Here is a 25,560-nt window from a genome sequence, read left to right on the forward strand (position 1 = left end):
CGGAAACATGCAAGAGGAGGAGAGTTTAGTGTCGGAGGTCGTGGATGAGTCTCCTCCATCAACCATTTTTTATTTAGAGGATGAAAGCTGGATGAAGATGTTGTGGAAGAGGACGCCTTATTTCAAACGTTGCGTATATTAGCTGCGACATATGAACAAAGAAGCTATGACTGAAAAAATTTGATTGACAGATGACCGTTGATATATGATTGGCCGAATTTAGATGTTCAGGCTGACGTATAACTAACTGGCCTGCAGAAGATAATGAAAAGAAAACCAAAGATTTTAAGACAGGAGTTTTTTTTTTTATAGACATTTTCTAAAATTTGGGACAATATTGTCTGATAAAGAGTACATTTATGCATGTTTAAGCCAGAATGATTTGACATTTAAATATGACTTCGCTTCGACTTTAAAAAGTCAACTGTCAGATAAAAGACTAAAGCTTTAAAACTCTCCTATTGTTGCTTTAGCAACAGTAGAGGTGCTTTCTCCAAAGAGTCAGGATGGATAGATTCTATCCAGCACAATGTGCTGAGGTTGCCTGAAATATTTTTACCCTTTCTTTATTGAAAAAAAAAAAGTGAGAAAGTGAGAAAGAAAATACAAAAATAAAAAGTCAACAAATTCTAACAAAAATAAGTAATTTTTCATATAGTGTTGTATTTATTTTTAACTCCTATGTGGTATAAGACCTGGTTTAATGTTATCTGGTGGAAAAAAGTGATACACAAACCCTATTCTCCATGCTTATTCCTAGAACAGATGAAATTAAAGCACTCATCATCGCTTTTTTTCAACCACTGGTGGGTTCCTCCTCTCTCCATGGCTCCAGACATGTCACAGTCATCCACTACTCCATCTGAGGCCCAGTTCTTATATCTGACCACCTCGTCACTGACCCAGAACCAGAAGTCCAGAGTGCAAGTGTAGTGCAGTCCCAGCCAGACAAAACTTGTTGAAGCAAACTGGGCTTTCCTTTCAACCCATCTCTGTTCCTCCAGATTAGTGATGGAGACCAGGTCATGGTGATGATCTCTGCAGTAGTACAAAGCTTCCTCCCAGGTTTTGTTTTCTTTTACCAGGATAAAGTCAAATGCTATAGAGATTTTCCAGAAAAAGACAAAACAAAGCATTATTTTTTCTCCAATTTACCAAAAACGAAAAGCCTGCAAAGGCATGAACTGCGGGAGTCTAGTCTGCCTATTTAAACTGCTGTAATGCTGGACAGCAGCCATATTGTGGCAGAATGAAGCTGCAAATTTGGAAGCACTACAGAGGTGACGGTTATTGGTTGAAAATAAAACTTCTAAAAATCAACTCACCATCATAACAGATGAATGGTTTTTTGAGAGCACAGTCCTCATTTATCCATCTCCCTTCATCGTTAAACACAGTCATGGCACACTGACCGCTGTTATATCGCTGATTGTCAAACTGAAGACTCCAGTGTCTAAAAGAAAAACTGCTTCCATCTGACCACATCCATGTGTCTCTGAACAGACCGATCAAGATGAATTTATCACCATCAACATTTCGGACTTCTTCCTTTAGCCTTTCATCCTGTAGCTGTGTCAGTCCACTGACCAGGTCTATATGATTTTCTCTGCAGTAACTCTGAGCATTGATCCATGTTTTTTTTTCTGGATTTCTTCGAATCAGGTGGAATACCTTGGATGAATTACTGCCTTTAATAAACAAAAAGTGAACATCAACCTACCTGTGTAATTTCTCTGTAGAATGAAATTTTAAATAAAAAGATGCAAAAACAATAACAGGTTCAAGTGTTTGAATAAGCCAGTCACATTTTCTATCTAATTATATTGACATATTATTATAACATATTATATAAAAAAAGCTTTTACTTTTGAACCCAATTATTATCCAGATTTTTTTTTTCTTTATTCAGCCTCAAAAACAAAATGTTCTTACCGTCATAGCAGAGAAAGTAAAGAGGTTTATTACAGGATATGTCTCCCCACTTCAGGCTATTCCACATAAATCCACAGTTCTCCACTCCTGGTCCTGCATCATTTGGCTCACCATCTTTCCACCGTTGGTAGTTTTTATCAAACTTCACTCCAGGCAGAGACCAGTGCCATGTTCTATTACCGTTCTTTTGATCATACAGACCGATCCAAGATTCATTCATATCTTTATCTTGGTTACTAAGGAGACTCTTCATGTCTGTCATGTTAGACACTGTGGCCAGGTCAGTGTACTTCTCTCTGCAGTACCTCTGAGCTTCGGTCCAATTTTTTTCCTCTTTAATGTAACGATACTGATACGACTGACAAACCATCACACAGCAATGACCTTAAACAGCAAAGAATAAAAATAGCTACTGGTATTGGAGATAATATATAATAAATACAAAGGTTTTGCAATCTATTGATCTTTCAAGCGAAAATGAAGCTTTATTATATTGGGATTAAAAAAAATGATAGAATCTCTACAACACTTACCAATCCACATTAGCAGAATGAAATTCCAAGACATAATTGCTCTCTTAGATGAAAACTTAAACTTCTTCAGATTCGTCTCTGTTAGAGAAATCTTATATGAAAACTCTTAAAACAAAATATATGAACAATTACTAAGAAACTGTGTTAGAATAACAAGTAAGAAATCGGCCCTGTTTATAACATCTTTCTTGAGGGCTGTTAATGCTTGGTTCACTTTGGAAGATTTTAAAATTGGCAGATGATTTTCAAGCTTAAGAGACCCCACACTTAATGATAGGAAATCATGGATTGGAGAGTTGTGGTCATACAGTGTGCCGTCTCCAGCCCCACAAGCGTAGCGCACCACACAGGGTTAGCTGACTTGGACACTCCTTGAAGATGCTTCCTGCAAATTGCTCACAGATCCTTCTGATGCACATTTCTGGTTCTTTGTACAATGGAAGATGCAGTCAAGTGAGTGGCTGTGCTTCATTTGCTGTGATCAGTCGGAAAGGACTAGTTTTTAAGAAACATTACTACATTTTCACAGACTGACATTGTTAATGTCAGCCTTTTTCACAGGTAAATACTAGGGAAGTTAAACCTCCACTGTAAAATCTTTTTAAACAATTGATCAAAAAGCCCTTATTCTTATCTTCAGCTACCACAGTATAGATGTCAGATTAAATAATACCACTTATACCTCAGTGATAGTATCATGGTGCTACTGTATTGTATCTCTTATACTATATCCGTTGGTTGTGTTGTTCTTTTTACATCACTTTGCAGGTGATGAAGCAGACAGAAGATATTTTATCCTTATCTCCTTTTTAATGTTTTTTCTTTTTTTTTCTTTCTTGTTCTATTTACATTGCAGTGTCTATAAAATATGTAATACTCCTTGCATGAATTATAATAAAGCTATTTACATCCATAAATCAAGCGGAACACTATGGCGATAGCTGTACTGCTCTACTTGTGAAAGCAAAATCTGTTGGGCTCTTTTTGGCAGCAAGACAATTATTCTTAGTGCTACATCGCCAGGCAGGACAAAACTGTTAAAAATAAATAGATAAATAATATAAAATAATTGGTCAAATATACAATATTAAACTTTATAAATTTAATCATTAAACCACATTAAATGCGTGCTAAAATGTTTTTTATTTCATGAGCATGTTGAACATTTCAAAAAAAAAACTAAAAGAGGCATGGTACTATGTAATTCTGTCCTATGGTTTTGTAATTTGCGTATTTCTTATACTAGAAATTGCTAGCTGTGTTTAATTTTCAAAGACAAATAGCTGAAAGAAATGATAGGTAATGAAGCTTAACTTCGACTTTTACAGTTTCAGGTTCAGTTTTTCTTTTTTTTATTATATATTTTTTACTTTGTCTCCTCTCCTATGATGGCTAATGTCATATGTATGTGCAAACTTAAATATGCAGTCACTTTTGTACCCAAACATCAACTTTACAAGTAGAGGTGCCCCAATGCCAAGGGAAGATTACCAAGCCCTGACTGTTGTGGCTTCAATTTTAGGGGGGTGTGTGTTCAACATGCAGTTTGAACAGTTTCAAAACACATCACAACCTTGTTATTAAGTTGATTAACTAACTAGATCTCTGAGGTCTTCTGGCTCAAATCTACTCTGCAGAGCCAAACATAGAAAAGCAACCTTTGGTTTTCATGTTCCACTACAGTCAAAATACTGGAAACCCTCGGTTGCTTTAAGTTGAGATTTACAAAATTTTTTATAGTAGCCTTTGACTATGCTATTTAATCATTGGTAGATAGTTTGCGGGTTAAAATTTCTTTTGATTTTCCTAATAATCCCTTATGTCCACTTATTAGTTAATTACTCTTATGCTACTGCAATGTTATTTTCTTTTTTCCCCACATACAGCCTTAAAATTCTCTTGTTACTGAATGTGCCTTGCTAATACTTGGTTCTCATAGTAAAAGGATATGGTACAACATGTAATTAGGAGTATTAATACACCATATAAAGCATTAAAAAAAATAAAAAAAACTTACATTTTGTTATCCTCTCTTATGCTGAAGTGAAAAAAAGATGTCTGTATTCTGTTGGACAAATTGTCTGAATGAAAACTCTGTTCCATCCGAAAGATAACTTTGTTGGCTTGAGGAAATTATTTGCATATTCAAACCTGTCAGGCCCACCCCACCCAACAAATTGTTTGCAAATTTGTAGTATTAAAGTGTACTAATATCAATATATTGAAGGAAAAGTCACCACTTTTCACATTTATGCAGTTTTACAGTGAATAAATCTGACATAATTTGACATTAGATGTAGCCGCAGAAATGACAAAATTATTTAATGTTACTGAAATTTTACCTGGATTCAAATGTTTAGAGGTCCCATTCTTTAGAGAAGACCAATTGGCTGCTATATTTTTCCTGGGTCCTGCGGGTCATGTATGCCTTCCATTCATCACTCACATTAAAATTTGGATATGAAAATACCCTTCCCAAAAACAACAAGTCAGAGGGATTTTAAATAATGAGCGAAAAAAAAGTGACTTCTCAAGGAGCAAGGACATTTCTAGGATAAAACACAATAATTTTAGTCTTTACTTGTTTAATCTATTAATTTTATCTAGAATGAAATACTCATTTAGGTTTTACATGTAAGATGCTATGATGTTTGAATAAGATATCAGTAAACAGTAGCAAATACACCCTGTTAAATTGAAAAAAAAAATGTTAGCCTAAGATAATCAGAAATCATAAAAATAATGCTTATATTTTGTATATGGTACCTTTCAAGATAGATCAGTGTTTCTCAACACATTTACAGATAAAACATAAAACGGAAAATAATTAAATAAATAAAAAGACACAACAAATATTATAAAGAAGCAATGAAATGCTCTTGGACTGACAATTTGTACACTGAGTGGATGGGCAAAGATGTTCATGGAGCCCACAATTATATGAGTATTGAGTAATACATTAAATCAATTCCTTTGGATTAATAAAGTCTTAAATATTTACAGAGGTGTTAAACTTTCGTTTTTGCCATTTCTAGTGATGGGACAAGAGTTATTTGACTGAGCGATAGGGCTGGAAAGGGTGAAGAAAAGGCACTGCATTGATGGCCCTATACACATTTGCATAATTTGCTATACAAACTTCATACACAGTGCCCTTTACAGAAAAAAATCCCCTACACGTTGAGCAGCTCATGATTTTAGGATCAGACCTGACAACATGTCTGGACTTGTGGGCCCCCTAAATATTGATTTCTATTCAAAATGACAGCTCTCTGAAAATGTGATTAACATTGATTCTATGAATATAAATTTGCTAAACCTATTCAAGGAATTAAGCCAAGATGTTCCTAATATCTTGGCCTAATTAAGCTTTAACTTAGTTTCAGAAAAGCAGTTACCCATAAAGAGAGGTGTAACTGTACCATGCCGGCTTTTTCTGTGCAGCGAGCCCAGTCTAAATGCAAAGCTTACTAAATCTTACCTGTTTTGTCAGCATCACAATAACGAGAAACCAACAATTTTTATAATTGATTCTTTTTTCTTCTCTGCACTTTTTGGTACTTTTTTTTTTTTAAATCAGCCTTATTACAACCCCTTAATGAAGTTTAGTCATGGCACTGGGTGTAACCTAAAACAATAAAATAACACCTTATGCAGATGATGTTAGTAATGGAAAATAAAATAAAATTTATTTTACACTGTTGAAAAGGTAGCAAACAAACATAAAATATTTAAATGCAGTGGAGCTTTGAGCTTCAGGGTCAGCGTCCTGCCTGAGAGATTTCGCCCCCTGGAGGACAAGGACCAAAATACATATTTCTTTGTCAAGTACTTTATTTATTCTAACATTATAACAATAGCCTATACCATTACTAACTTTAAAATATTCTATGTGCACATTGTTACTGTTTGGTTGGGATTTAAAGACAGCTATTGTTCTAAGTTTGACAGGAATAGCTTTTCATAGAACACTGAATGTGTTGGAGGGATTAGAGAAATGGCCATATTAGAATGTTTCCTGACAATCACCTGCATGTGCATCACTGCTTTGTCACTGTTTTTTTTTAAAAAGGTTTTCACGTAGTTTGTGTTAAATTGGTATCTTTATTTTGTGGACAGATAAAAGATGGTTGTTTTTTTCAATGCACAAATGTAATACAAATATTGTAATTCGGTGATGTAAATTATCTTTACATAGACAAATAGTCCAGTGTGTCAGCAGAGAATGTTTGTTGACAAGCCCTGCTGGGGGAGGTAAAGGAGCAAGCTGTGCTAAGTCATTCAAATAAACAGCTATTATTTGTGCTCAGCTGGCTTCCAGGGTGATTTGTAAAAAAACTTTCAAGCATTTATGTCCTTAATTATTTTTGAGTGTGCAGATCCAGATGACTGTCTCTTTAATTATTTTTTTGATTCCTAAAATTTGACATCATCTGAAAGCTTATAGTGCATTCTATTAGGAACTGCCAGTATCTCAACTAAACACTGGGTAGAATTGTTGATGGTCTTGCCATTGGGTGCCACAAGAAAACATCAAAGGCCACAATGCAGCTGTCACACTGTCAAATATATATATATATATATATATATATATATATATATATATATATATATATATATATATATATATATATATATATATAAATGCAACAGACTGCTGGGCTTTTTTTTAGCAGGTTTTCTTCCAGTTAAATAGGAATTTTTCCTCTCCATTGTCGCTGCATGCATGCTCCGTGTAAGGGACTGGTGTCGATTCAATGCATAGATAGACAAAAAGTAAAATTTTCTCTATAAAGTGCTTTTAGATGACATGTATTGGAAATTAGCACTATAGGGATATATTGAATTAAAAGGTTCATGAAAGCTTTGTTGTACAAATCTTTTTTGAAAATGCTAAAAAAGCCCAGAGATTTGGCTTCCTTTAGTAATGTATCAATTACCTGATCGAGTTAGAGATGCATCTTTACTTGCTATAAAGACTCATCTGCTAAGCTTTTAGTACCTATGCTCTTTTAAACGTTTTATTCTATATTATGTGTTGTTTTTCTTCTCCTGCTGGCATTCGTGCTTTACTGTAGCTGTGGTAGCTCTTGTTTATAGGGCCTTGGAAATAACAACTGCCTAGTTATAGAATGTGTGCTGTTTCCTTTGTGGTTAAAAAGGCCAAAAGATGCAACATGAGCAGAGCTTGGCAGGTCAGTCTTCCTGTTTTACATGTTTGCTTGCTGCTCGCTTGATCTTTAACATGCAAGAGAACGTCCTCCACCATCTGCAGATAGAAACATGCGTTGGATTGTTCATGTTAGTTTGGTTGTGGTCAACATTGTCTGGATAATTTTTTGTTTCACACTAGATCCTTCTTTAGGTAAGAACTAATAAACAAATAACAGTGCAGAGCTTTCGATCTATTTCTCTCTATTAACTGTGTTATCAGCCTTTGTTTCTGTCACTTAGAATTTACAGCTATTAAAGCATAGCATTTTTTATTTTATTTTATGGACTAGTCTTATAAATGTATCAAGAGTTTTTGTACAGAAAAGAAGCAGCAGCTCCAAAAAAGACCCACTTATGAGGGAATTTTGTATCCAGCTTCCATTTGAATTAAACTTTAAAGAACTTTGGAAAAAGATGAGCAACACCAGCGTAACACTGCATGGTAAGCTTTAGCTTTCTTAGTATCAAGTGTTATTGTTGATCAAGAAATGAATACTGTATTTGTTAAGTTTATTTAAAGCTTTGATGTGTAAAATGTGGTATTGTTTAAAAAAAAAAAGAAACTTTGTTCAAATCTATTGATACCGTAATACTGATACCACCTAAGTTGAATGTAATGTAGCTTGGTGGCAGGTGAGGGTGGAAGCTCTGCCATCCTGATTCTAGGGATGATATTCTAACTTCTTTGACATAAAATGTTAGCTCACTGGCAGTAAAAGTGCCAACTTTGTCTGTAAGGTCCATGCTGTTCTTTTAATTACATTAGTAATAGAATTGACCCCACTGCATTCTAAATGAGGACCCCAAACTAAATATGAAAGACAGTATGTATGCATTTATGAAGTATGTGGGCATGCTGAATAAATTCTGAGTGAGCAGAAAAGTATTGTCATGTTTGGCTTAAGGTTCCTAACCCACATGCAGAACACACTGAAGCAGGAGAAAAGTTCAAAGGTTTACTGAAATATTTCTGTACAAGGAATAAACAGATCCAGGGGTTAATCAGATCCAGGACTGGTCACGAGTGGGTTCACTGCAGAGGGGGACAGTGGAGTTAGTGGATGTCCAGGTAATTTGCAGGATGTGAGTGAGCAGGACAGTACCTGTTTTGCAGTTAGAGCTTAGCGGCTGAGGGGGGGAACCTTGAGGGTCCAGAGGCTGTTGGCAGGCTGAGGGCTTGGCGGATGCAGAGCTTGGTTTGAGTGTTTGCAGATCACAGATTAGAGTATCCCTTCCAGATTCTTCTGAGAGCGGACAGGCAAGTCTTTGACAGGAATGATTCTCCAGGGTTCTTCAGAGATCAGACAGGCAGATTTCCAACAGAGAAACTCTTCAGGGTTTCCGGTTTCAGGCAGGTTCAACCTGGGAAGCAGAAAGGAGAAATCAGATCAGGTTCAGGTTTTCAGGGAGTCAGAGATTCAGACAGGCAGGTTGGCTCAGGCTTGCTAACCGTAATTGGCAAACACTCTGGCACTGGAGAGACGTCCTCTGCCTCCTTAAATACTGATCTCCTGATGAGCAGACGAGCGACAGGTGGTGCAATCAGCTCCAGCTCCAGGAGATCTAGAACGCCCTCTGGTGGAGAAAGTGGACAGACCTCCAGATCCCAACAAGTATTATATGTTAATCGCTGCTTTTATTTAAAGCTAAATAAGCCTCAAACATACTTGCATTTTTTTTTAGCAGGCAATGAGACCAGTGCCTCTCAGAATGGAGACAACATGGTTGGCAAGACTCCCACAAGTGCTCCACCTAACATGTAAGTGGTTTATTTATTTGGTTAAAAAAAATCTGTTAAAAACTTTGACTAGCAATTACAGTGGTTTGTTAAAAATAAGCAAAAGAAAAGAATTCTCACAGCTGTAGAATAGGGTTTGTTATTAAATAAAGGTGAGGGTGACAGTCAATTCAACCTGGACAGACTAACACACACACACACACATACGCACACACACACAAAAAGCGGCAGTTACAGAGATTTATTGATGAATCTGACAGTTCGTTGGCACGGCAGAAGACTGTGAAGCTGCAAATGGCGATGAGCTTGGATGATCCTTGTGAGATCAGGATTAGATAGCTCGTCCCCTTAGATCTGGACACTGGTGGTGAAGTTGAGGCTAGAGGAGAAGGAAGTCAAAAAAAAACTGGAGAGCATGATGGGGGAGATGGGATGGATGAGACAAAGCTCAGCTGAAACCAGGAGAGCCTAAATGCAGAGATTTAGGCAGAACCCTACAGTGTGGTTGGCTTTAGAGGAAAGAAGAATTAACAATGATTGGCTGGAGCAGAGGCGCATGATGAGGTGATGGAAATCAGGTGCTTCAGTTTGAATTTGTGTCTAAACTTCAATTTAGCAGCTTTACAACTAAGAGAAATGTACGCTATACAGAGCAGGCACTATATGGTGGACTTGGCATATAGTGGACAAAGGATATAGGCTGCAGTGTCATGCTTAGGTTGACAGACTCTGAATGAGAGCAATCATGGAGGCAATAATCAGTTTAAGTTTTTATAGAAGGTTGAGGTCTGTTCAGAGAGGAGTCCGGCTGGCAGGGTTTTCTGGGTTCTGCTGGAAGAGGTTAGGTGATAGGTGAGCTACTGGTTGGTGCTGGTTTGAAAGATGAGGGGTGTTTGTAACTCACAGAGACGGCGGCTTGGCGTCATTTTGGGGAGGATGGTGACCAGTGGTCCGGATGGATGGTGCTTGTCCGGTTGGTGAGATCCGATGGTGGTGTCAGAGGGTGGACAGGCAGGTGAGCTTAGGCAGGAGGGCTAAAGCAGTTCAGAGGCCCATAGACTCACGGGTTCCTGGAGGCTATCTGAAATGTCTCTGGCAGGAGTCCAGAATGAAGAGAGTGGTTTCGGGCTTGAGATCCTGGGTTCTGAGAAAGGAGCAAACAGAGAGCAGGGTTAGGATCTGGTAACATTTAGAAGCAAGGTTTGGTAGAAGATCAGTAATACCACACCGGAGCATTAACAAGCTGACACCCTCCTCCTGGTTCCAGCTCCTTAAGAAGGGTGGTAATCAGCTAGATGAAGAGCACCTGCCCGTCCAGCCCTGCTGAGGAGAGAGAAAGGAAAAAACCGGCCTGCACCCAGGCCTAGGAGTATGAGACGCAGCTTATCAGAGCTAAACCAACGGTGAAGCAGGTCAGGCTATGGACTGAGGGCACCATGGAGCACTTCACAGACTTTTTTGAATGCCTGACTGGAACATGTTCAAAGCTGCAGCAACTTATGAAAACAAGATCAATATTGATGAGTATGCCATGCCTGTGTTGGCCTACAACAACAAATGTGTTGAGGACGTCAGCACCACAAAGAACATCATCACTGGGGCAAACCAATGACTTCAGGAAGAACCGGCTTAACAATGCTCCACTGCTCATCAACAGCCCAGCTGTAGAGGTGGTTAACAGCACCAAATTCCTGGGGGTGCACATCACAGACACCATCACCTGGACTGTAAACACCACCTCACTGGTCAAAAGGGCACGGAAAAGCTTGTAATTCCTGCCCCAACATCCTCGCCACCTTCTACAGAAGCTCCATAGAGAGCTTTCTGACCAGCTGTCTTACTGCATGGTGTGGAGGCTGCAGCGCAACGTGAGAAGAGTGGTGAGAAGAGCAGAAAGGATCATTGTAGCTCATCTCCCCTTCGTAAAAGGCATTTCATCCCAGCACTGCGTTTCTAAAGCCTGTAACATCATGAGCGACCCCTCACACCCCCACCATGGACTGTTCTCCCTGAGTCCCTATGGGAAAAAGCTTTGCAGCATTCCATGCAGGATAGGCAGATTCTGTAGCAGCATTTTCTCTGCTGCCATAAGACTGTTGAACTATTGAAAACTCTAATCAAGTCACAACTACAGACTCTCCATCACAGTGTAAACATCATGCTTGCACTACATGTCAAATCTTCAAATATCTTTAAATTGAATTAAACTCAGTGTTTCAACTGTAATTTGCACCATATCAATTTATTTTATTGCACTGCTCAGAACATTCCACCTCAATACCTTTGCGCCATACCTCTCCTATACTTTTTACATTTTGATCACTGCTGTACCTTATAGATGGAAATATTAATTTCACCGCTAAGCTGTTTCCTCCTTGTTGCTGATTTTTTATATAAAAAATACAATTTAATATTTTCATGTTTGAAGCCTGAAATATGGCAAAATGTCAAAAAGTTCAAGGGGGCTGAATAAATTCGCAATGCACACTAAATTCCAGTGACTCAGTGGGCCAACAATCATGAACATAAATGATCATATTTAAAAAATACATATGCAAGAACATGATCTGAATGTTAAGAGAAGCTAAACAAGAGTTATTGTTTTTCTTTTATTTGGTCTGTTTTAAATATGATGAAATCTAACAGTTCATCTGCTAATAGAGGATTACTACTAGTTTTAAAATACACATCAGAAGATATTTAGGGTGATATGCTTTAACTGCTTATTTAAACAGGAAAACACACATCAACATGCAAGTACCTCCAGAAATCAAAGTGAAGGAAGTGAAACCCAACCCAAGGCGCCCACCTTACAGTAAGTATATAATATACCTGACCTGACTTTTGCTGAAGCTACTTTATTGAACCTTTTGATGATTTGAGATCAAACAACACGTGTGCAGCCTCCCTTCTCCTTGTTTCTGGACCTGTTTCTTTCTTTTTTTTTTTTGCATAAACGATGACAAAATAATTTCGTAGACAGTCCTTTTTTGAAGACTATAATGAAAACTGACGAGGTAAACGTGGATCTTTGATGACGAAAACATCACAAGTCATGGGTGTGAGTTTTGTTGACGAGACTAAATAAAAATGTTAGCGTCTGGTCTGTTGGTTTGTTTAAAATGCATCATTGTGCTGTAATCTGCTTAGCAGTGTCATCCGTGCTGCTTCTTCGTGTTTAGTCACGCTGCCTATCTTCACTCTCAGCAGTTTGGCTCTTCCTGTCCTCGCTACTTAATAAACTATATTTGGCTGATCATCCTCTGCCAAGAGTAAAAATCCTTTTGTCTGACAATCAAGATTTTGTTTCTTCCAGCTCCCAAGAGGTGATACAAAACCTACCTGAATTTCTACCAAAAGAAACCTAATTTATATCTAAATCAAATATTTCATTGCATACTGTTTATTTTTGGATAAAGACCTGGGTGAAAAGGAACATAGATATTTAAATGTTCCTCTCTCATAGTTCTTGTTTATATCTATTTGAATATTTCAACATTTGAGTGAATATAATTTTTAAATTTAGGTCTAGATTGTCATGGCATTATATGGCAATTATGTAGGTTCTCTGTATATTTTTTTTATATCAGACCCTTATGAATTTAAATCTACTTTGACTCCTGAGCAGTGGTAGCCAAGGGGCAAATTCTTAGAAATAAAGCAAAATTGCCAAAGTATAAAGAAGAATGTTTCTGTTCTTTGCTCTTTTGGAGTAATCAACATTAATTGATCTGTGTGGAATGCATAATTCATAGTAGATCAGGAAGTGTTTGGTTCTGGGTGGAAACCTTTTATGTCTAAAATCATTCCTTTTTTGTACAGCAAAGATGAACTACATGGCAGCATTGTATCTCCAGCAATTGTAGTATCTAAGCAAAATCCGCCAGTCTGGTTAAGAATCTAGTTGTTATTCGAAATGGTAAAATTTAGCATTTTTATCAATTACAACAAAAAACTGACTACATATAGACTAAAATGTGACTAAAAATAATAATAGTTTCCTGAGGACAAAACAAATACAAAATATTTTAATCCAAACAGGCCTCGGCACTGTGCCATGACATAATCGCCCGACGTATCTGGCCTTCGGAGGAAGCAGCCGCTAGATTCGTACTCAGCAGAATACAGTCTCAAGAGGCGGTATTTCCTGAGAAATAGCCAAAGAAAAAAAACTGAAAAAAAGAAAAGTAGCCAATCACAGGTGGATTGCTTTGTCGTGTGGGTAACACCTTTAAAGTGACAAAAGAGTTCACAGAAGGAGGTCCACTCTCACAGGGTCGCACATCAAACCACACATAGAAAAGGAACAAGCACTCATGTGTGTAATATAATGCAGCCCTGTGGTACTCTATTTCAAGGTCGTAGGTTCAGTCTAAGTTTTGGTGGGGACCTTGACAAGGTCCCCACCAAAACGCTGGTCTTGGGTGGTCAACCCCCCAAGACCACCGAACATTTTTGAGAAGGGGGGGAAACCACATTGGCTTAATAACCCCCTCCCCCCAACCATAACCAGATCCCCTAAATCTGTCCTCCCTGTATTGGGAGCGCGCATTGAAGCCAGATAGGCGCATCTTGCGGATCTGCGCTTCTGATCCATTTCTTGATAAAAATAACTCACAATCATGTAAAGGTTGTAGCATCAAGTTTAAGCGACAGCTGTTGTTTAAAAAATAGTAAAATAAATAAGTAGATGAGGTCTTCTCACGCCGTTTTGTTTTTAAAGGGCAATGTGAAATATGAGAGATTACTGGATTAAGGGAATTTTTAGTATATGACATGATATAACACACAACAATTTTTGGGAATTTGGAAACAGTTGCTCTTTATTTATGGGGGGGGGGGCGAACGTTATTTCACCTGCAAGTCTTTAACTGTGTTTATTCCTCTCTTCATCAACAACAAACTCTGTGGCACATTTGATCATTTTTTGCCAGAGTTATGAGAGGGAAATTAAATATTTTAGCCACCTGATATAATCCATTCCCCCATGGGAAAAAAAGAAACAAATAATCCATTATTTTTCATATATTGGGTTTGAAACATTTATTATTTTATATTTTGAAATCCAAAATAGTTCAAATAAATCTCACTGTTGGTTTGATGATCTTTATGAAATGTATTTTAATTCTTAATTTAAAATGTCTGGAGGAAAACATAGTCCAGTGGTTTTAGTTTGAACTTTTTTTGTTAATTTTTAGATAAATATTTAAACAGAAAATACATTTGATAAAGATCATAAAAGGGGGAACAGATTATTTCAGTCAGCTAAAATAAATGGTTCCCCTCCTTTAATTTTAGCAAACAATGCACACATGTCAACAAATCCACATGATTTGTTGTTGGTGAAGAGAGGAATAAGCACAGTTAAGGAACTGTGTGCTGTTTAATGTTTTAGCTGATTTTCCCCATTTAATTTAATTGTATTTATCATATTTTTTTAATCGTTCTCTTATATTATTTTATGATTTTTTTTATTTTATTATGTATTTTATATGTGCAACACTTGGTCAACATGTTTCTGTTTTAAATGTGCTATATAAATAAAGTTGATTGGGTTGGATGAGACGGTTCTAAGCGCCTCTCTGCTTGCGTAAATTGAAGTACACACAAATTTTGGTTTTGTGTGCGAGGCGGCAAAAAAAAAGATGGAAAAAAGGAGTCAACATCTGCACCCTCAGGGCTAAGCCCCTGATCTCCTAGAATCCTAGATCCGCCCCTGTCTGAGAACTAACCCCTCACCTGGAGCCCTGAAGCTCCAGCCACCTCTCCATCGTTCTGCTCTGCCCCTTGCTCTGCTGTCTGAGCATCCTATGTGAAAAAATATTACATAATTAACAGACCTATTCTACCTCACATTCAGTGCTGACCTTACTAAACACCGGACTTTACAACAAATGCGTTGCGTGATAGATATCTAACTTATGGGTCCACTCACTGTACTTACAGCTGACGTAGCGAAATAACTTCTAATGTCTGTCCTTTTCTTTTTTGGTGGCGACATGGTCTCGGAGACTCAGAAGGAGACGCGTGTGCCCAGCTAGCCGCCGCCTTTTGCAACTAATCAAAGAACGTCCGACGATTCAACTGACTCCCCCTCCCCCCACCCACCCGACAGCACCGTTCCGACACGGTCTCGGAGGCTCATAATAAATGTCAAACTAAGAAGCTTCCGTTCCGCGCACCGCCTGTTGCTGCTAATCAAAAATCGTAGATCCACGTTCTTTGAGACAATATGGCAAAAATTGGTCAGGACTTTTTCATATCCTGTGAATATTGGTCGGGACATGTCCCTACCGTCCCTACCCAAACCTACGCCCATGCTCTATTTGCACCTGTAACATGGTAAACATTTACGTGAGGAAGAATTAATGAGCAACTGTATGAAGTAAAATTGCTTTTAGGAGTATGTATTGCATGTATAAACTTTTGGCAGAATACTGACGGCATAATTATTGTTGTTAAAATGGTTGCAGTGTTCAATTTTTTTTTTCATATTTTTATTATTAGTTTAAATTGATGCATGATTATGGTGTTAAAGTCCTCCAAAATAATTTTGCTAAAATTGATAAATTTTGTGTGGTTGTGCCTATCTTTGACCTGATAATTTTCCAATGCAAGTTCAAATTCACTCATTAGCATAGAAATCATGTACTTTTTAAGACCACACGTATATTATTTAAAATTTAAACTTTTGATAAAAACAGAAATATATTCCCTGTCCTGAGTTGTGAAATTCACAGCATTTTATTGAAGACCTATTCTAAAGACTTGTTGTTCTTTCCAGGCTGAAACATTTCCAAAGATGTTTTACTGACTTCTGTTAATTTATAAGACTCCATGAATGTACAATTATCAAAAATTCACAGTGAATTTCTTTTAGTCATGCAAACACATTTTTATCATTATTTTGATATGTTAATGCTTTTAATCTGAAAACTTTGAGAGGGGATTTTGTTCATTTGTTTCTTTAAGCAAATAACACATTTTGTCAATGGAAATTTAAAAGTAAAAATGTAATATAGAAATAAGACTCTGAAAAACTTGATTACAAAAATGTTTTGAGACTAACTTTGCTATTTTCTATTTCTATTTTTCAAACGACTGTTTTGTAAATTCTATCCTTTTCAAATAGCATTTTATAGACTTTTTATTTTTTTTTGCCTAGGAGCAAAGATTCATTATCATTGGTCTGAATTGAGGTTAGCAAAAACATTTTATTGGTCAAAGTGTGTCAAGAGCAAATTTATGTATTAGGCTGAATTTAAGAATAATACAATATTTAAAATTCAATATTGTCATGATTTTACTAAGGTTCAGACCCAAATGCTGAAGACCAAACAGGGAGACCAGGAGCAAAGGTTTAATAGGTTTTATAGAAGAGATAAGGCAGAGAGAAGTGTTGCTCTGAACACTGCTCAACCGGAACTGAAAAGTGAGGGGAAGATACAGCGATTAGTTCAGGCTGAGTGGGAAATTTGATCTGTAAACTTAGAGAAGAGGATCTGGTTGCTGACTCATGTTTCCAGAGAAGTTGTATACAGGTGCTGGTCATAAAATTAGAATATCATGAAAAAGTAGATTGATTTCAGTAATTCCATTTAAAAAGTGAAACTTGTATATTATATTCATACATTACATACAAACTCATATATTTCAGATGTTTATTTTGTTTAATTTTGATGATTACAAATGACAACAAATGAAAATCTCAAATTCATCATATCAGAAAATTAGAATATTACTGAAGACCAATAAAAACAAAGGATTTATAGAAATGTTGGCCAACTGAAAAGTATGAACATGAAAAGTATGAGCATGTACAGCACTCAGTATTTAGTTGGGCCTCCTTTGGCCTGTATTACTGCAGCAATGCGGCGTGGCATGGAGTCGATCAGTCTGTGGCACTGCTCAGGTGTTATGATAGCCCAGGTTGCTCTAATAGTGGCTTTTAGCTCTTCTGAATTGTTGGGTCTGGTGTATTGCATCTTCTTCTTCACAATACCCCATAGATTTTCTATGGGGTTAAGGTCAGGAGAGTTTGCTGGCCAATTAAGAACAGGGATACCATGGTCCTTCAACCAGGTACTGGTAGCTTTGGCACCGTGTGCAGGTGCCAAGTCCTGTTGGAAAATGAAATCTGCATCTCTAAAAAGTTGGTCAGCTGCAGGAAGCATGAAGTGCTCTAAAACTTCCTGGTATGTGGCTGCGTTGACCCTGGACCTCAGAAAACACAATGGACCAACACCAGCAGATGACATGGCACCCCAAACCATCACTGACTGTGGAAACTTTACACTGGACTTCAAGCAACGTGGATGAAGTGCCTCTCTTCTTTTCCTCCAGACTCTGGGACCTTGATTTCCAAAGGAAATGCAAAATTTACTTTCATCAGAGAACATGACTTTGGACCACTCACCAGCAGTCCAGTCCTGTTTCTCTTTAGCCCAGGCAAGACGCTTCTGACGCTGTCTGTGGTTCAAGAGTGGCTTGACACAAGGAATGCGACAGCAGAAACCCATGTCTTTCATACGTCTGTGTGTGGTGGTTCTTGAAGCACTCACTCCAGCTGCAGTCCACTCTTTGTGAATCTCCCCCACATTTTTGAAGGGGTTTTGTTTCACAATCCTCTCCAGGGTGCGGTTATCTCTCTTGCTTGTACACTTTTTTCGACCACATCTTTTCCTTCCCTTCGCCTCTCTATTAATGTGCTTGGACACTGAGCTCTGTGAACAGCCAGCCTCTTTAGCGATGACCTTTTGTGTCTTGCCCTCCTTGTGCAAGGTGTCGATGGTCGTCTTTTGGACAACTGTCAAGTCAGCAGTCTTCCCCATGATTGTGTAGCCTATAGAACTAGACTGAAAGACCATTTAAAGGCTTTTGCAGGTGGTTTGAGTTAATTAGCTGATTAGAGCGTGGCACCAGGGGCCATCAATTTTGAACCTTTTCACAATATTCTAATTTTCTGATATGATGAATTTGAGATTTTCATTTGTTGTCATTTGTAATCATCAAAATTAAACAAAATAAACATCTGAAATATATGAGTTTGTATGTAATGTATGAATATAATATACAAGTTTCACTTTTTAAATGGAATTACTGAAATCAATCTACTTTTTCATGATATTCTAATTTTATGACCAGCACCTGTAATCTTTGACTCCAGTCTGTATGCTGTTGTTCCAGTGTTTGTCTGATTCGGTGGAGGGCGGAGCAGGGTTTACCCAGAATGCGGTTGTTTGTAGGCGAATTGGGAAGCTGACTGCCACTCAGATTTCCTGCGGTACTTGAACGAGTTGTAGTGGAGATGAATCCCTTTCTCAGTGTAAAGCTCAAACAATCTCTTGGGGAAAGTGGGTCCAAACCTCCTGTTTCTAACCTCAGCACAGCTTGAAGCTCTGTTGATCCTTCCAGGGAGAGAAGGTCCGAAAAGTCCAGTTTGCAGGATGACTTCCTGCCGAGAGGCAAAGACAAAAACAATGTTAAAACTCAGGTTGACAAGAACTCAGTTTGACTCAGCAAAACTCCGCTTGGCTAGAGTACCCAAAACTGGCAAACACTCTGGGATCGAGGTAGTGGCAGTCAGCAGCTTAAGAACACTCCGTTAACGAGGAAACCATCAGCCGGTGTGTGAGGAGACGGACCAGAACCAGGCGCCTCCTGGTGGAGGAAGGAAGACAAATACAGAAACACTAACACACAGACAGGGGTCCTGACAAATATAAAAAAGACAATATATAAAAATTACAATCTAAAAACGGAGACATTTTTGAAAAAAATAAAAACTATTTGAAAATAAATGTGAGAAAAAAAGTAGCTTAAAAAAATTTCTGGATTACATATTTTTATTTTTATCTATGTCAAGTTATCTGCTTGCAGTAATAACAGAACAATATCACTCCATAGTGTTTTCTAAAAGAAATAGGTAGGATTAGTAGCAATTTCACCTGCATAAAACAAACACACAAAAAAAATATTTTTATTGTGAAACTAAATGCAACTCTCCATTACATATCCAAGGAGATGACTCTTTTTTTAATGAAACATTACTAAATGCTCTCTTTTGCAGGTGACACCTGCTGCTTCACGTTTTCTGGGAGAATGTTGTCCAAAAAGCAGATCCGTAAATACTTTTTCACCAGCCCTTCCTGCTCAAAGACTGCAGTCTTGTAAGTATTACAAAGTTTGTATTAATTTCAAATTGTTCATTTTAATACCTGAAATTTTTAATGTATTTAGAGTTAATAATTTCTTCTCATTTTGTCATGTTAAACCCAAAAACCTAAATTGTGTTTTTCTTAGGATATGATTTAGAAGGTCAACACCATGTGGCACCATGTAAGCGTGAAGCGGGAAACAGATGTACATGTTTTTAAAACTTTTAACCAATAAATAGCCAAAAGACAAGACATGTAAATGTGCTCACTCACCCCTTTTTATTATTATAATATTAATATTTTATTACCCTAAATTGCAAATTATCAGACTACAAGTGCCAATAACCAAGGGTACCACTGATACCTGGTATTTTCTAACCCTAACCCTGGTATTTCTCTAGTTTTTTATATTCTTTTTCCCTGATGTTGCAGTCACTTGGTATTGTCAACCACAACAGCTTTCCTCAACTTTTTGTCCACCACCAGAATGTTCGGTTTGTCCCACAGGATCTTGGCTCAGTCATTCTCAGTCATTCTCTACCGTCTTTTGAGTTGTTTCCCAGTTTGACCTTGGGGTTTTCAGCCCATACTCTGCACAGATGTTCCTGTACACTATTCCAGCCACTTGGTAATGGCGTTCCATGTAAGCTTTCCCTGGTAGCATCTTGCACCCTGCAGTTATGTGCTGGATTGTCTCAGGGGCCTCTTTGCAAAGTCTGCGAGAAGCATCCCGCTGCACCATGCGGAAAGGCGGGGCTTGACATCATATCACATCAAGGACAGCCATATTGGAAATGCTGACTTAAGAGAGGAGGGAAGCACATAGACATATATGAGATATATATAAAGATATATGTAAAGATATGTTTTCATCTTAATTGTGAATAGTTATCCCTCGAGCCCTGACGTCAATAGTCCATCAATTTAAACAAAAATACGCCGTACAGTCCTGAGGCATCATTAGTGTGTTCAGCTTGAATCAGCAGGTTTGAGTGGCAGGTCGACCGCCCCAATATGGCGGCCGTAATTCCTGCGCCGTGACAGCCAATGCGGGTCTACTCATGTTGCCTATAGGCAAGAGCGGTCAGCATTTCCAATATGGCTGTCGCAGGCTGCAGCGGGATGTACTTGAAATCTGCACCTTTGGTCTTGTCTGATGTGGTAGGTCTGGGCCTCTATTGCTCTGGTGCTCAGGACCTTCTCCTGTGCAGCCATGATCAGTGCCTCTGTGTTGTCCTTCAGTCTGGCTTTGTCTAGCCATTGGTAGGATTTCCTGATATCTGTCACTTTGATTATGTTTCGGTGGTACATCCCGTGTAGGGGCTTATCCACTCCATGACGAAGACTCTGGCACCTCATCTTCTGTTCCCCATTGTCTGAGATATATATATATATATATATATATATATATATATATATATATATATATACATATATATATATACATATATATATATACATATATATATATATATATATATATATATATATATATATATATATATATATATATATATATATATATATATATATATACATATATATATATATGTATATATATATATATATGTATATATATATATATATATGTATATATATATATATATATATACGCGAGATGAGACGCTGTGCAGCTCATCTCAATGGGTTCTTTGCACAGCTCCACTACTTCCTGAACTTCAGCCAGCTGTATTTGGGTGGTTAAAAGGGGTCTGAGGATCTCACCTCGAAACCTAATGGCAGTCATTCTATCTCTGACCAGAAGATGTATGGCTGTGTAGCCCTTCAAAGAAAGGCCACCCCATACCATTACTGATCCACTGCCAAACCGTTCATGCTGAAGGATGCTGCAGGCAGCAGATCGCTATCCACTGTGTCCTCACACTGCTCATTGTGAACCTTCTTATCAAGTGCACAGGGGACCGGTGGCAAATTTGCCAATGCTGGTGTTCTCTGGCAAATACCACGCTTCCTGCACAGTGTTGGGCTGCAAGCAGATACCCCCAACTGTGGACATCAGGCCCTCATACCATCCTCATGGAGTCTGTTTTCTAACCAAACACACGCAGTGGTCCTGCCGTTTGGTTATTGGCCTCCTACACCCTCCTCTTTGTCTCCTGCTGTTCTGGCCTGTCTCCTGGTAGTGCCTTCACACTCTGGACACCAGACTGAGAGACACAGCAAACCTTTTTGCCACAACCCGTATTGATGTGCCATCCTGGATGAGCTGCACTACCCAACCCACTCATGTAGGACGTAGAGTCCATCCAATACTACAACAAAGGTGAAAGTACCAACAACATTCAAAAGTGACTGAAACATCAACCAGAAAGCATATGGAATGAGAAGTGGTCTGTGGTCCCCACCTGCAGAACCACTCCTTTATTGAGTGTATCTTGCTAATTGCCAGTAATGTCCACCTGTTGTCCATTCATTTGCACAACAGCATGTGAAGTCTACAGCCTCTGCTCCACACTTACAAATAGCTACAGAACGTAGTGAGCTCACTGTTGGTAGTTGCTATGGTAAACTGTCAAGAGAAATAATCTTAAATGAAAAGAATAAAAATGCAACTTTGACAAGCATGTTTAAAGAAAACTGTTATACATATAAAGAGCACAACAAATCTAGTAGATTGATATATTTATTTACAAAGTGAACCCTTTTCTTTCCGAACAAGTGCTCACATTCTAGCAGAACAAATAATCATACATACTGTTTATCGAGCCTCACAATGGAATAGTCAGATCAGAGCATATTCGTATATATAACATGTGGCAAGACTTGAAAAACATTTTTCAAGTGAGTAATCAACACTGAGGTTGATTACTTAGCTCAGATTTTTGGCTCAATTTGGGTTGAACTGCATACTGTGGAGTAAAAATGAACACTGAGAGATGATATGCAAGGAAGAAAAGGTTTTATTTTACTCTGCAGAGGAGAACTACATGAGACAGCTGCATACAGCTCCCAGTGTAGCTCTGACTAGGTCGCTGCCCCACCTTTGCATATATAGAGAATTCTACACACGAACATTGATGCTTCCCAACAGAAACACCTCATCAAAGGAAATAAATTTGTTCAGATAAACATTTCAGACAACTGTTTTCCTTTCACCAGAGACAGGACGTAAGGATCTATTTTCATTTGGGAAAACCAGGACACCTTGGAGCGGGGCGGGGTTTGATTGAAAGAACAAATGTCTCATCATCGGGATTTGCTCTGTGATCAGAGGAAATGTTACTTGTTACTAGTTGTTTTAATGGTTATTGAGTCAGATATGTATCGGTAATGTTTGGTTTATCTAAAGGATTTTATCTGTTACTGTGTAAATGAGTTTGGCTGTAATTTAAGGACAGATTCTAATATATCTGCAGAGTGGGGACTATAAATCTGATAGGAGTTTAATTTTTTTATTGTTGTTTTGCACAATATGCTTAACTAAGTATTTTTTGTTGTTGAATATTAGAGATTTTGCAGATATATTTTGTAGATACATTTTTTAGATTTACTTATATATTTCTAACCCTTTTATAGAATAGAATAGAAAATCCCTTTATTGTCCAACAATGGGCAAATTTACAGCAGCAGGAAGATTATTGAAAATGGTCACACAAATGAGGACCTTAGAAAAATGTATAAGAATAACATAATAGGGAAGAGTTAAAATATAAAAAATAAAATTCTGTAAAGTGTTTCAACAATATAAAACTGGAGAATTAATAACCAATATGCAGCTATGGACATTTTTACAGGAATGGATATTTGAAAATAGCAGCAACATCAGAGATGTGCAGAATGACAGCAGCATGTTATTTAACTGACTAAGGTTTCTATCATTACATTTGATTTTATTTGTTCCTGCTCCCGGTGGTTGGAACCTTTATTCCACTCTGGATTCTTTTGAGTGTAGTCTTTGTTCACTTTAACTTTTTTTTTTAATAAATAAATAAATAAACAGTTTTGAAAACCTCGATATTCATTCTTTTCCTGCTTTGTGTGTCAACTTTCACGGTTGCTAAGCAACAGAGCATACGGCAGTAAAACCCGCTGAAGGGAGGACCTGTTGGAATTTACAGCCAAAACTCTTCTGGCCTCCTTATTTTCAGGACTTTGAAGGATCCAGTCTAGGTAGACCGGGTCCTTGGTGGATGCAGCCCAGGTTTTCGAACAGAGGCTCTGATTAAGAACAGGGCTGCCCGCACTGACGCGGCTCAGGGATTACGTCACACGGAGCGTCGTTCGCAGTGAAATCAGGACATTTCCTTACTTTCTAAAAAAAACTCGGGACGCCCGGGACAGGACGTGAAATACGGATATGTCCCGGGAAATGCGGACGTTTGGTCACCCTACAATAAGGACCTGTTTATCTGTTTCCCCCTTGTCTAACCTAGGGAGGAAACTCATTTTCAAACCCTCCTTCCTTTCCCTATATCTCAGCACAAAGAATGGAACAATAGCTTCTAACTAATCACCCCATTCAGGAGGAAAAAACCGGCACACTATAATATTTAACCTTACTAACATCCAAGAAAAAAACCACAATACATTTTGGGGTTTTATTTATAACCAATGTGGAAAAGCACTATTTGTTTTTTTATTGGAATTTGCAATTATGCATTAGTTTGAATAGTTATTTGACCTTTCAACAAAATACATTTAAGTTTATGTCATTGTTTTAAACAAGTTATAAAAAGAGATATAAAGAAGAGTTAATATCATGGGTATTCATCATATGTATTTCGTCACATTTAAAAGATCAGATTTATATTTATATTAATCTATTTTGCTTGTATTTTCCACTGTGACTCTTGTGCAAACTTTATCTTTATTTTGCGCATTTGTATTAAAACAAAGAAACAAATAAATTTGTTCTTCTCTTCTGTTTCAGATTTGTCACGGTGACAGGTAGCCACATCTGTGTGAATCCAAGGCTATTATGGGTCCAAAAGATCATAGAGAATCTAGACAAAGATAAATTTTAAAGGTCACAACACTGCTTGCATTTGTTTTTCTACTTACAGTTGAGATAATGACTATTCTTTGTGCTACAAATTGTGTTTGCTCACTAATAAAAATGCTTATTTTATTGCTTTTATATGGCTTCATTTTTTTGTGAAAGAGTAACTGTATTGTTTCCAAATTGATTAAAAAATATATATTACTTGCGGTCCATTAAGGAAAATATTCTGTGCCATATTGGTCATTTAAATTTTCAATATACATATGTGGTGACAAAAGCCTGCTAGCTTCACTGTGTCATTCAATTCAGTTCAAAAATACTTTATCCCAAATTAAAATTAGATATTACAGTAACTCATATGTGTTTTGTATTTTTGTTGCTTTTTTTTTTTTTACAACAGCTGTCGTAGGTGTTGTGAGAGTGTACCAGAAGATTATGAATATATTACATAACTAGAACTGGAAGTTATAGTTAATTAATAGGTCATTCAAATCAAGGATAAAACTAATTAATCATCAGTTGAATGATTATAACAGTAATTTGCTTACTGACCAGGTTTTTAGCCTCTTACCTAAAAGGTTGAACTCCTGAATCCGGCTGTTAAAAATTCAGTTGTCTGATAATACTTTTCACTCCTCTGTCAGAAACAGGGGCGTCTCCAGGTTTAAGAGACAAGGGTGGCTCAGCCCCTAGAAGATATTGCGCGCGCACAGCGCGCGCCGAAATTTTTTCAGTGCACCTGCTAAGGCGTTGTCTAAGACAAGGGTGTAACTTTGTGTTGAAAGTTGGTGGGGACGGCTCATAAGGAAAGGGAGCTACCTGCGCGACGCCTTTTTTTTTTGTTGGAAAGGATAAAGCCAAAAAAATGCGGATAACATTTATCAATTTAATGCTTACAGTTGAAAACATAACTGTTACAATATTCACTTATATATTTTGTGCAAAAAATATCACATAAATCTAAACAGACAGTACAATTCAAAGAAATCAAATAAATATATCAATTTTGTAGAACATTTATTG

The 25,560-nt window shown here is 37.6% G+C and overlaps 2 protein-coding genes and 1 long non-coding RNA gene across 3 annotated transcripts; 2 read left to right on the plus strand and 1 right to left on the minus strand.

Moving 5' to 3' along the window:
• Window positions 1-665: 665 nt before the first annotated feature.
• LOC119772122 (macrophage mannose receptor 1-like) lies at window positions 666-4,562 on the minus strand. The gene is made up of 5 exons (XM_038268425.1): window positions 4,483-4,562; window positions 2,466-2,543; window positions 1,933-2,316; window positions 1,326-1,688; window positions 666-1,099 (listed from the first exon to the last, which is right to left on the minus strand). Exons 2-5 carry the CDS (start codon window positions 2,497-2,499, stop codon window positions 738-740), a joined length of 1,143 nt encoding a protein of 380 aa, XP_038124353.1. The 5' UTR covers window positions 2,500-2,543; window positions 4,483-4,562; the 3' UTR covers window positions 666-737.
• Window positions 4,563-7,684: 3,122 nt separating this feature from the next.
• On the plus strand, window positions 7,685-9,442 carry LOC119772101. Its single transcript, XR_005279221.1, has 3 exons — window positions 7,685-7,830; window positions 7,990-8,121; window positions 9,363-9,442. It is a non-coding gene; the product is annotated as an uncharacterized LOC119772101 (long non-coding RNA).
• Window positions 9,443-12,153: 2,711 nt separating this feature from the next.
• On the plus strand, window positions 12,154-24,672 carry LOC119772096 (C-C motif chemokine 5-like). Its single transcript, XM_038268388.1, has 3 exons — window positions 12,154-12,232; window positions 19,487-19,586; window positions 24,466-24,672. The coding sequence occupies exons 1-3, from the start codon at window positions 12,169-12,171 to the stop codon at window positions 24,557-24,559; spliced, it is 258 nt and encodes an 85-aa protein (XP_038124316.1). The 5' UTR covers window positions 12,154-12,168; the 3' UTR covers window positions 24,560-24,672.
• Window positions 24,673-25,560: the final 888 nt, after the last annotated feature.

This window comes from Cyprinodon tularosa, unplaced genomic scaffold (assembly GCF_016077235.1).
Source record: "Cyprinodon tularosa strain WSP-4 unplaced genomic scaffold, ASM1607723v1 ctg70, whole genome shotgun sequence".
Lineage (NCBI taxonomy): Eukaryota > Metazoa > Chordata > Actinopteri > Cyprinodontiformes > Cyprinodontidae > Cyprinodon > Cyprinodon tularosa.

Bases quoted from the DNA above. Each gene is read 5' to 3' on its own strand.
- LOC119772122 (XM_038268425.1), bottom strand. From the start codon at position 2,499: ATGTCTTGGAATTTCATTCTGCTAATGTGGATTG. The intron at 2,317-2,465 runs GTAAGTGTTGTA...TTGCTGTTTAAG, and splicing joins CATTCTGCTAATGTGGATTG to GTCATTGCTGTGTGATGGTT. The intron at 1,689-1,932 runs GTAAGAACATTT...TGTTTATTAAAG, and splicing joins TTACTTTCTCTGCTATGACG to GCAGTAATTCATCCAAGGTA.
- LOC119772096 (XM_038268388.1), top strand. From the start codon at position 12,169: ATGCAAGTACCTCCAGAAATCAAAGTGAAGGAAGTGAAACCCAACCCA. The intron at 12,233-19,486 runs GTAAGTATATAA...TCTCTTTTGCAG, and splicing joins CCCAAGGCGCCCACCTTACA to GTGACACCTGCTGCTTCACG. The intron at 19,587-24,465 runs GTAAGTATTACA...CTTCTGTTTCAG, and splicing joins TGCTCAAAGACTGCAGTCTT to ATTTGTCACGGTGACAGGTA.